This window comes from Nerophis ophidion, linkage group LG27 (assembly GCF_033978795.1).
Source record: "Nerophis ophidion isolate RoL-2023_Sa linkage group LG27, RoL_Noph_v1.0, whole genome shotgun sequence".
NCBI lineage: Eukaryota > Metazoa > Chordata > Actinopteri > Syngnathiformes > Syngnathidae > Nerophis > Nerophis ophidion.
Window position 1 is genome coordinate 9,215,866 of NC_084637.1, and position 12,624 is coordinate 9,228,489.

Here is a 12,624-nt window from a genome sequence, read left to right on the forward strand (position 1 = left end):
GCGAGGGGGCGTGCAGAGGATGAAGCAATAGTGGGAAGGGGGTTGTCCGGTCAGCAGGAGTGATGGATTGAACAGAAAAGGAGAAGAAAAACAATAAAAGGAACTGACTTAAATGAAAAAAATACACATCTGTATGTGAAACAATATTCAACATGTGATGACACTGAATGTTTCTAAGCAAAATAAAAGCAAAAGAAGGTATGTGCAACATGCATCCACTGGGTGGCAGTGCTGAGTTTCCACTGATTTACCAGGAAAGCTGGGTTCTCCAAACCTTCAAGGTATTACGATGCAGAGCTAATTATATGTGGACGTCTCATTCCTCTGGTGACTATATACTGTAACAGGAACTGCTGTGAGCCGCTCAACCACGTGGACGAGCTCGTGTTGAAACTATACTGATTAAATTCGGACTCCAGCGAGGCAGTCAGCGAAATGAACCTTGTCAGATCCGTTACTTATGCAATTACTGGTACAATGTGGCACATGTAGTGGAGACTGACTTTTACCACCCCGTCATCCGGTCTTACCGGCGATGCGGTGAGCCACCAGGCCTTCCAGGTTCAGATTTTCCTCCTCTGCATCTTGGTCTCGGGCCAAAGACGAAGAGGAGGTGTCTTTAGGCTGCGGGGTGAGAACGGGAAGTGGGGAGGAGGACTCACTGCAGCCTGGATAGGGTGATGAGCCCTGTGGGTCTGGGGAGTGCGACACTACCCCGACCGTGTACGAGTTCACAGGCTTTAGCGGCTGTTGGACGTTCGGGGAGGGAGCGGAGGGAAAGTGGTGCTGCGCTTGGCGTGTGTGCATGTAGGGTTCGGGTGTGTGTGTTGGGGTTGTGTTCTGGTGCTGGTAGGTGGGGCTGGGCCTTTGAGGAGAGGACATTGGAGACTCCAAAACAGGGCTCTGGTTGGGAAAAGTTCTCCCAGTGGAGCGTGGTGGCTGATGGAAGGTGTTGTTGAATGACCCAGAGGTGCTGTAGCCGTGGATAGCAAAGTCTGCTTGGTATGAGGGCCTTGTAAGAGTCTGGGAGAAGGGCACCTGCGATGAATGGAGGGTGTTCTCCCCAGGAGGCGCGCTGTATGACTTGGACATGTGGGAGTTTATCGGATCCAGGTCTAGCATGAGCATGTTGAGGGCTTCGATGGACTGCTCGATGTCCCTTTGAGAAGCGGACGAAGGAAAATGTGGCAAGCTATGGGTGGACTGAAGTGGTGGGCCAAAAGGATCATCTGGGAGGCTATACTGATGCCATGTATTGAGACCTCTTTGAACAGCCTCCCGGCTACTGGTGCTCCTCTCTGGTGCCCTGGGCATCAGTTTAGGGTTGGCCTCAGGGCTGCCAGCAGGTGGGTTACCAAAGGACTGTGAGTGATACATTCCACTTCCATTCTGGTAGTTGTTGTACCCACCTTGTGGGGACACCAAGGCGCTGCACTCCTGCATTGCAGTGGGTGTTTGCAACCCGTGCACGGGCATCTCATTCAACTTTTTTCCTAGAACCCCTCTTTCAAGGAAGGGCCCGTCAGATTGAGCACTGATGGGGGTTTCTGACTGGTAGTAGAGGTCAGCTGCTGTGGCCTGACCGTCTAAGGATGAGAGTGTGCCCAAGCTGTCCACGCTATTACCCTCTTGGCTATTGGGCAGCTCGTCGTCAAGAATATCTGTCTCGCGCTCTTCTGTTGAAGGTACACAAGTTAGCCTGGTGTGGCCCCCGTTGACATGCACTTGTGCAGGGACCAGGTGTCGGACACCTCCCCCTGGACTGGCTGAAGTAGACAAATACGCTTGTCGCTGATGAACAGGAGCCTCAAGTCCACTCAAAATCTGATCAAGTTCTTTCTTCTCATGAGGGCTGAGCAGTGGGTGACTTGCTACTTGGTTACCATGGCTTGAGCCGCCCTGCACAGACTGACAATGTTCCTCAGTTCGATCAGTCTTGACGGAGGCGGTGGAGTTGCCCGAGTCGCTGCTCACAGAGAGGGTGTGGTCAACCGCAGGAAGAGAGGCATGGCCTGTTACAGGAAGGGTATGCTCTGTGGTTTGAAGTTGGTGGTTTGGGTGTCGCAAAGGGTTCTCTACAGCGGTCAGGAGGCTTTCATGAACTGGCAGGCCGTTGATGGTGACCACTCCCTCCAGGGAGTCTTTCTTACGGACCCGTGCATACAGGCTACCATCAAGTGGACCTTGAGTGTGGACAACATCTGAAAAACAGACATATGTTATTATTATTAAACCTGTTCCACAGCAAATAATGGCATACAAAAAATCAAAAGAACAAATCCAGGTTAGCAAAGTACCAGATCACCCTGCCCACAAGCACAAGGACCCCACAGTCTGCAATGATCTTTTTTTAAACCTAGGTTTCTAGCCCAGCAACCAGCAACACTAACCCCCGTTCCTCTATTAATAGACAGTTTACAGGGCTCAAGCCCCAACCCACATTGCGTCACTGAGAACTGGCTTGTCTGATGTGAACCTTTAAAATGGCGAGTTCCGGTGCCACGCCTGTGTGAAAGTAGTTAAAAGACTGATACTTCATCCAAACTGAAAGACTGAACTTTGTCTCGGCTGTGTACGTGTAGTAACGAGTGAAATTATGCTACTGTAATAGGAAAGTATACTGAGGCACTGGTATACAAACGGATATGGTCGTGACTATGAGGTACTAATACACTGCTTACAACTCAAATAGTAGCAGCAATACCTCTGATACTCAAGAAAAAAGTCATAGTCATGAGGAGAAGTTAATATAGAGTAATACAAGACAAGCAATACCTCTGATACTCAAGAAAAAGTGATAGAGTAATACAAGACACAATAAGTAAAACGACAACATCTGAGTTGTATGTGGGGAGTGACCCCAAGAATTTGGTGGATCAGTCCGACCGCAGTTATTTCCAACAATATATCAACAAGAGAGCAAAAACCCATCTTAAAAAAACACAGCTTGTCCCATACTATAAATCTCTGAAATTTCTCATCCAAACCTCTTACCTATAGAAGTGATTTTCTTTCATCCTTTCCCACAAAAAAACCAAGTCCCAGAACAATCCTTTTACTTCAGCTTGTCCTCTCATCACCCAAAATTTGCTTGAAGCAAGTGAGCAGCACAAAGTTTTTTTGTTTTGTTTTTTCCCAGCAGCAGGGGAGTGGCTACACTTTGGCCAGAACTCCCATCTGTCAGCCCTCTGATGTCACTGGTGGGGTGGGGGGGAACCCTTCATTCTAAGCCAACCTGCATGTCTAAGGTCTTTAGAAACACTCCATTATTATGCAGTGTGCTCTTAACATATCTCAGCTGCATTCTCACACGGACTGACTCGTGGTTTGGAATTTGTTTTACACACCAAATGTCATCCATCCCTTAAGGCCTTTTTCACCCCCTCACCCATCATCCAAAGGGGGCTAGGAACGGAAGAGCCCAGAAAAGACAAGAAATAACTGAGAATTAAGATCGGTTACGATATGGTTTTAGAAGTCTACACTTTACTTAAAGGCCTACTGAAACCCACTACTACCGACCACGCAGTCTGATAGTTTATGTATCAATGATGAAATATGAACATTGCAACACATGCCAATTCGGCCTTTTTAGTTTACTAAATTGCAATTTTAAATTTCCCGCGAAGTGTCCTGTTGAAAACGTCGCGGAATGCAGACGTGTACGCGTGACGTCACGGACTGTTAGGAAATATTAGCGCGGCGCACACACACACAGCTAAAAGTCGTCTGCTTTAAACGCATAATTACACAGTATTTTGGACATCTGTGTTGCTGAATCTTTTGCAATTTGTTCAATTAAAAATGGAGAAGTCAAAGTAGAAAGATTGAGTTGGGAAGCTTTAGCCTTAAGCCACACAAACACACGGTGATTCCTTGTTTAAAATTCCACGGAGGTGAAACTTTACTATGGATCAGAGCGGTCAAGCGAACATGGATCCCGACCAAATGTCAACCAGCAGTTTTCGGTGAGAAAATTGTGGTAAAAAGTCGGCTCTTACCGGAGAATTGCTGAGCTTGTGCCGTCCGTACAGCTGCCGTCGACTTCCATCAGACACCCTTCCGACTATCAGGTACTATTAAACTCACTAAAACACTAGCAACACAATAGAAAGATAAGGGATTTTCCAGAATTATCCTAGTAATCGTGTCTAAAAACATCTGAATCCCTCCCAATGCAATCGCGTTTTTTTTTCTTTTCTAGTCCGTCACTATCAATATCCTCAAACACAAATCTTTCATCCTCGATCAAATTAATGGGGAAGTTGTCGCTTTCTCGGTCCGAATCGCTCTCGCTGCTGGTGGCCATGATTGTAAACAATGTGAGGATGTGAGGAGCTCCATAACCCGTGACGTCACGCGCACATCGTCTGCTACTTCCGGTACAGGCAAGGCTTTTTTATTAGCGACCAAAAGTTGCGAACTTTATCGTCGATGTTCTCTACTAAACCCTTTCAGCAAAAATATGGCAATATCGCGAAATGATCAAGTATGACACATAGAATGGACCTGCTATCCCCGTTTAAATAAGAAAATCTAATTTCAGTAGGCCTTTAACAATATTCCCAACAATATTTTAGTTATGACGGCACAGTAATTGAAACCTCTACATCACCGGTGTAAAACTCAAAGTCTGGGGGCTAAATGTGGCCCGCCCCTTCATTTTATTTGGCCCTCGAAAGCCTGGAAATAATATGTATCAATAAAGTACCGCACAGTTTCTTACTAAATCCATTATTTGTTTCTATTTTGGGAGGAAAAAAAATTACTCCAGGGGTGTCCAAAGTGCGGCCCGCAGGTAATTTTTTAACGGCCCCACGGCACATTTTAAAAATATAAAGATAAACTATGTTTCAAAATTTAATTTTCAATTTTTTTTCCTGTTTTCTCCTTTTTTAAACCGTTCAATTAAGAGATTTTTTCATCATTGATTCTATACAAAAAAACGTCCGTAAAAGGAAAAAAAATGTACAACGGAATGACAGACAGAAATACCCATTTTTTATATATATATAGATTTATTTATTAAAGGTTAATTGAGCAAATTGGCTATTTCTGGCAATTTATTTAAGTGTGTATCAAACTGGTAGCCCTTCGCATTAATCAGTACCCAAGAAGTAGCTTTAGGTTACAAAAAGGTTGGCGACCCCTGGTGTATATGATGTCACTGCAAGTCACATCATTTGTTAATCACTCACAATTGTGTAAGCAAACTGAGAAAACTCCAGACGAGTTTAAACTGAGCAAATGGAAAAAAAAAGCAGCTTTCCCCAGCATCAATAAATAATGGCAGCAGAACTCGGATTAGATCAGGTGAGTCACCCGGGCCAGATGCCACGTTGGTTGGTGCCTATGCTTGTTCACCATGTGCGGTGATGTTTGTTTCCAGCAGTGAGTCAAATGCAGGCCCACACACCTAAGTGCTGGCTCGGGGAGTCTCATTGGCACAACACATACTTGGCAGGCATTAAAAAGCCATTTTAGCACCTGTGGCTAATGGTTTGTTATAAATAGAAGCAGTTGAGCACCGTGTGCCACTGCTGTGTCAACGAGCCAGCTGGGAAGTAGAGTACATACAGTCGTGGGCACATATTGTCAACAAGGCCATGTTTGTTCGTTCCCACTTGAACGAAGAGAGTCAGTACGCTATTTATCGATAGCTAAAGAAAAAAACAATATTTTAAGTGGACCCAGGATGAATTGTGTCTTTTCTGACCTATATATGCTGTTAAAATGTTGGATGCTTGCGTTCAAAGCGTCATATCATAAAGTTAATGTATTTTGGCGGGAGTTTGCACACGGCTTTGGATGTTTCTGTTTGCCGGGTTTTGCAGTCCGCCGACATGGTGACATCATCGCCAGGTGGGAGCACTTATTTAGACATTAAGTAAAGCTCTCAGCCAGAGGAAAAGTATTCATTTCTGTGGAGAAGCGGAGCCGGCAGCCCGACAACGGGGCAGGGCACACCGTAGCCCAGCCCAAGATGGCGGCGAGGAGGCGTGGCCGGCAGTACGACAACGAGGCAGGGCACATAGTATCCCGGCCCAAGATGGCGGCGAGGAGGCGTGGCCGGCAGTCAGACAGCGAGGCAGGGCACACAGTATCCCGGCCCAAGATGGCGGCGAGGAGGCGTGCCCGGCAGTCCGACAACGAGGCTGGGCACACAATATCACTGTTTTTATAATATATATATATATATATATATATATATATATATATATATATATATATATATATATATATATATATATATATATATAACTCTCGGCCAGTGTTTAGTCCGCATGGATGAGCGAGGATGTGTCTAAGGCTCTGTTAGAATAATGATGTATATTTATTATGACACAACTTTAGTATGCTTATAGTCTGTTGCTATAGTTATCATCTATTGTGCTCTAGCTGTATTTTTCCTATCTGTGCAAGGACAAAACTTCTTTGTCCGAGGGGTGACCTCAGCTGCAGACGTTATCTTTGTTTTAGCCCGCTAACAGCCAAGAACCTCAACGCAGATAAGACGACAGCACGCAGACGAAGCAAAAACAAGGCGAAATCACAACGCCCTCAGCACATTCCGTCACGTATTGTGCGTACTGGATCTGCTTTGCTTGATATAGGTGGCCACTCCTTTTAGAGGCGGCCTCAGTGATGTTGACTGTGGAACTCCTGAATAAATAGAGGGATGGCGGGAGCTGAACCTTACAACGTAGGGCGAGACTGTGACTAAGTGTGCAGCTCCATGCATTCTCCCCATGAGCTAAATTGAACTCTGTCTCTGCATGGTTCCTTGCTTCTTGTCTGTTTAATAAATGTCATCAGTGTTTGAACCTGACAGGCTCGGTGTCTGATACCGGCTCATTCAGCCAAGACACTGTGAAGCTTATCTGTCCCGGCGCTCAGCGCTAGCTCTGCATCCTTGTCTCTTCATCCGCATCTCCTCCAGTCTCTTCAAATGGACTCCGGTGTGGCAGAGACATTTTTGTCCCCTTTATTCAAACAGTGTTCTACTGTACATGTACCGAGGAATAGGCACTCAACTGTACCAATTTTCGGTAGTTTTTGTGTGTGTTAATACATTTAAATAGTTTTTTTTTTGTATAATAAAATATATATTTTCTTAAATGAGCTGATTATGATAACTTTTGTCCAGTTGTTGCATCCTGTTTTATTATCACATTTCCGAAGCTTATTTGCAATTGGAGTTTTAAGTTCAAGACTTGAGATGTTAGTAGTTTATTACATGTTGACTCGTCTAGTCTGCTGTCGCGCCCTAAAATGTGTTAATGATGTTTTTTGTTTGTTTATTTTAAAAGTTGTTATTTTGAAAGTACTTTAGTTGCTTTCTTCTTTTAATCCCCATTGTGGGACTCGGTGTAAGAAATTGTGTCCCACACCGTATAATTTGTTTTAGACATGCTTGTTAATAAGTCACTTAGTTACATTTCCACCGTGCCCGAAAAAGAGTTGGGAAAAAAAAGAGCTAATTGTAATTGAATCCTCATATCAGAGATGTGAGCACCCTTTGAAAAAAAAAAAAAAAATAGAAGGAAATTGAGAAAAAATTCATAAATATTTTTTATCACCGTCATGTTCATTTTTTTTTGTGTGTTAATGTGTTAATTATGTAAATATTGCACTTGGTATGCATCTGCTGTTTGATTGTAACGTGCATCTTACTTGCTTTCATTAACACTCTTGAAAATGTTGACATCGCCATGTAAAATTGCTAATGCTAATCAGTAGCATGTCAATAGGAAAGCCAATGTATTTTAACAACAAGCTTGCACATTTTTTCTTTTTAATGATTACTTAGACCTACTACACTACTGTATTTTAATGGTAGTTATTATGGTATTACTTGGAGGGCCACGTTCATTCCGAGGTGGTACTTGGTGGAAAAACTACAGCTTCATTTTAAAGTCACTTAAAGTACGCACTTAGGTGTTTGTATAGTTTTTTTTTTTGGTTGTTGTTTTTTTTTTTAGCAGGACAAGCCTCAGTTACAATTATTCACCCTGACAAGCCGGCATCAGAAATGCGTGGGCACGCTGCGATGTCACCTCACAGCGGGGGGGGTGTGACATTTAGCTCCGCAGCTTTCATATTGTGGCGGCGACGTCCAGTCTGCATGCCAGGAGAGGGCGACGGATTTTGACTGACAGTTAAGTCCTATGGACGTATTTGTGTCACCTCGGTGGCTTGAAAGCCCACGTCGTAAACATCTCAATAGAGCGGGCATGACATCACTTTCTCTGGTCTGATAGCGGAGATGTGGAGTGACAGCACACGACTACGAAGGGGTCACTGACACAATATATAGATTTTTTTTTTTTTAGTTGCAATGTCTGCCTCCAGCTCCATCCATCAGTCTCAAGGTAATGTGATGTGACCGTATTGGTGTCGCCCACCGAGGCAACGTTGAGGGTGATGTCATCTCAAAGCTGTCCGGTTACACCCCGACGTCTGATTCACATTTATCTCCTCGCAGCGATCTGCAGTGTGTCTACTCCAAAATAGCCCCCCACCCCCCAGTTTGGAGGGAGAAAGGAGGCATTAAAGAGATGAGGATGGGTCTCAGCAGGGTTCCTCCGGTTGGTGAGATTTGAACCTGCTGCTGCGGCTCACCGCGCTGTCAGCGTCGAGTCGAGCCCGACGCGTTTTGTTCTCGTGTGACACACACAAGCACACATTTGAAATACTCCACCGCTCTCCATTTCCGCAGGCTTCTTTGGCTCTGGTATATTTAGGTCCTGCAGTCGCAACCATTGTGCAGTACATTATAAGGCTGCTGTAGGTTTGACACCTCGGGTGCCACAACGAGGGCCATGAAGACAATTGAATACTTTTTTTTTTTTAGAACAGGGTACCGACCTCAGCCAAGTACAATGGCTACAAAGGATTTCCACAGGGAGACCTAATGGGCACACCAGAACCACTAGGTTGAGACCGGTTTATTTAAAAAAATTAAAATCATAATAATAATAACACTGCACACTAGGGGTGTGGGAAATAAATCAATTCGAATCGCGATTCTCACGTTGTGCCATTCAGAATCGATTCTCATTTTTAAAAAATCTATTTTTTTTTTCTTTTTCCAAAACATGTAAAATTAGCTGAGCTCAATGAACACAAAAATACCTTAAATAAGTATGTTCTCACTAATAACAAGTGCACTTTTCTTGGTAGAAAAAAAAAGAGACCTTTTTGCTCAATATGTTGAAAAATATTCTTAAATTAAGTAAATGCTAGTGCCATTATCTTGACATAATGATATGCGCTTGCACTGCAAAAAGTCAGTGTTCAAAGACAAGAAAAAAAATACAAAAATGAGGGGTATTTTACTTGAACTAAGCAAAATTATCTGCCAATAGAACAAGAAAATTTGGCTTGTTAAGACTTTCCAAAACAAGTTAATTAGCTAACCTCAATGAACCCAAAAATACCTTAAAATAAGTACATTCTCACTAATAACAAGTGCACTTTTTTTGCTAGAAAAAAAAGACCTTTTCGCTCAATATGTTAAAAAATATTCTTAAATTACCGGTAAGTAAATGCAACTGCCATTATCTTAACATAATGATATGCGCTCGGCATCATGATCTTTTTTTTTTTTTTGCCATGCTTGAAGTAAGAAATTATTACTTTAAACAAAGAAGTTTTATACTTTTGAGTGTTAATGACACACCTTTGCATCAGTTGATATTCTAGTTTCAAGCATTTTTTACTTAATATAGGTCATAAAATCTTAGCAACAAGCTGTAATATCTGACGGAGATCATTTAGGACCAAAACACTTAAAACAAGTAAAACATTCTAACATAAAATCTGCTTAGTGATAATAATGATCTTATCAGATAGAAAATAAGCAAATATCACCCATATTTGAGATATTTAATCCTACTAAGATATTAGTTTTTGCAGTGTGGCCTTACATTTCTTGAAACCAGCACATTTCTACTAAAAACTAATATATTGTTCTTAGTGGAAAGGCAACAAGGCAACATCTTGTTACTCTCGGGGTCTACTCGCCGCTAAGACAAATTATATGGTCTAAAAATTCCTTTTTCCATCGACAACATGACATCATCACGCCAAGTGCGTGCTTTTTCAGTCATTTATTGCGCATATATACAGCCCGGCCAAATTTTTTTTAATTGTAATTTTGAGGAACTTACCTGAATGGGCGTGAACTATTTCTGTTCAAAATTGTTTGAAATGTCACATGTTAAATGTTTAAATATGAACCGTCAGTTTGCTGTACTGTGCCAACTGTACTACCATATGAGTACCGCATTTTTCGGACTATAAATCGCAGTTTTTTTCATAGTTTGGCCGGGGGTGCGACTTACAGTATACTCAGGAGCGACTTATGTGTGAAATGATTAACACACAACCGTAAAATATCAAATAATATTATTTAGCTCATTAACGTAAGAGACTTGACGTATAAGATTTCATGGGATTTAGCGATTAGGAGTGACAGATTGTTTGGTAAATGTATAGCATGTTCTATATGTTATAGTTATTTGAATGACTCTTACCATAATATGTTATTTATGCGTCATATAACGTACACTTATTCAGCCTGTTGTTCACTATTCTTTATTTATTTTAAATGTATTTTTAATTTTAAATTCTTGGTGTTGGGTTTTATCAAATACATTTCCCTAAAAAATGCGACTTATACTCCAGTGCGACTTATATGTTTTTGTCCTTCTTTATTATGCATTTTCGGCAGGTTCGACTTATACTCCGGAGCTATTTATACTACGAAAAATATGGTACGTGTTTCCTATTATTTCAATGAAAATAAGACAGTTGTTTCTATATGAGACACAATTGTGTCAAAATCATAAATTTTTTTAATGCTTGAAATAAGTGAAGTGAAGTGAATTATATTTATATAGCGCTTTTCTCTAGTGACTCAAAGTGTTTTTACATAGTGAAACCCAATATAAAAGTTACATTTAAACCAGTGTGGGTGGCACTGGGAGCAGGTGGGTAAAGTGGCTTGCCCAAAGGCACAACGGCAGTGACTAGGATGGCGGAAGCGGGAATCGAACCTGCAACCCTCAAGTTGCTGGCACGGCCGCTCTACCAACCGAGCTATGCCGCCCCACAAATAAGAAAATATCACGTTAAAAAGGCAGTTTTACACTTGTGAGTGTTGATGACACAGCTTTGCAACAGTTGATATTTGTCAAACATGGACTTGGACGTGGGTTGTTTCCATGATGCAAAGGATAGTTGGCACGAGCGAGATGTGAATGTGAGTACATGTTTATTTATTACCAACACAAAAAGGCAATAAAATGGCAGGCACACTGGCGCAGAACAAACTTGACTAATGACAAAACAAAAGACTAGCACAAAGGCTACAAACTATAAACATGAGACAAATACTTGCACTGGGGCATGAATAACAAAAACTTACTTGGCATGGACAGAATGAATGAACAGCATAGCGTGGCATGAAGCAGATGAGGAATTTTGGGAATATGTGAAATTGCCAGACTGAACACTTGGCAACTACCGGTTTAAATAATAGCTATGAAAATTAACAACAGGTGTGAGAGCTGAGGACAGGGGCGTGACATGCGGGCAAGGTGAAAATCAATCAGTAGCCATGGTGACAAAACAAACAAGGAAGTGCAAACATAAGAACCAATTGTCCAAAAAACAAAACCAAACATGACAAAAATGAAACATGATTTCTTGGGCAAGACGATATTCTAGTTTCAAGCATTTTTTACTCAATATAGGTCATCAAATCTCAGCAACAAGCTGTAATATCTTACTGAGATTATTTAGGACCAAAACACTTAAAACAAGTAAAAGACTAACATAAAATCTGCTTAGTGAGAAGAATTCTCTTATCAGACAGAAAATAAGCAAATATCACCCTTATTTGAGATATTTAATCTTACTTAGATTTCAGTTTTTGTGCATGACCAACAAGTATGTGCTCCAATCACTCTATTACCAAAAAATAAGAATTGTACACTGCAAAAACTGAAATCTAAATAAGATTAAATATCTCAAATAAGAGTGATATTTGCTTATTTTCTGTCTGATAAGATACATTTTCTCACTAAGCAGATTTTATGTTAGAGTGTTTTAATTGTTTTGAGAATTTTGGTCCTAAATGATCTCAGTAAGATATTACAACTTGTTGCTGAGATTTTATGACCTATATTGACTAAAACATGCTTGAAACCAGAATATCAACTGTTGCAAAGCTGTGTCATCAACACTCACAAGTATAAAACTACTTTTTTAAAATAATAATTTCCTATTTCAAGCATGAAAAAAAAATAATATCGTTCTGTCAAGATAATGGCACTAGTATTTACTTAATTGCAGAATATTTTTCAACATATTGAGCAAAAAGGTCTCATTCTTTTTTCTACCAAGAAAAGTGCACTTGTTATTAGTGAGAATATACTTATTTTAAGGTATTTTTGGGTTCATTGAGGTTAGCTAATTTTACTTGTTTTGGAAAGTCTTGACAAGCCATATTTTCTTGTTCTACTGGCAGAATTTTTTTCTTAGTTTAAGTAAAATATCCTTCATTTTTGTATTTTTTTTCTTGTTTTTGAGCATTGACTTTTTGCAGTGTAGATATTA

General features: G+C 41.3%; 1 protein-coding gene across 7 annotated transcripts in view; it reads right to left on the bottom strand.

Moving 5' to 3' along the window:
* tns1a (tensin 1a) overlaps positions 1-12,624 on the bottom strand; it is a 243,707-nt gene that overhangs the window by 24,107 nt on the left and 206,976 nt on the right. For all 7 annotated transcript variants that reach the window (XM_061889475.1, XM_061889474.1, XM_061889472.1 and 4 more), the window contains one exon: positions 531-2,201. In XM_061889475.1, coding sequence (XP_061745459.1) covers positions 531-2,201 — 1,671 coding nt within the window. The remainder of the gene's footprint in view (positions 1-530; positions 2,202-12,624) is intronic.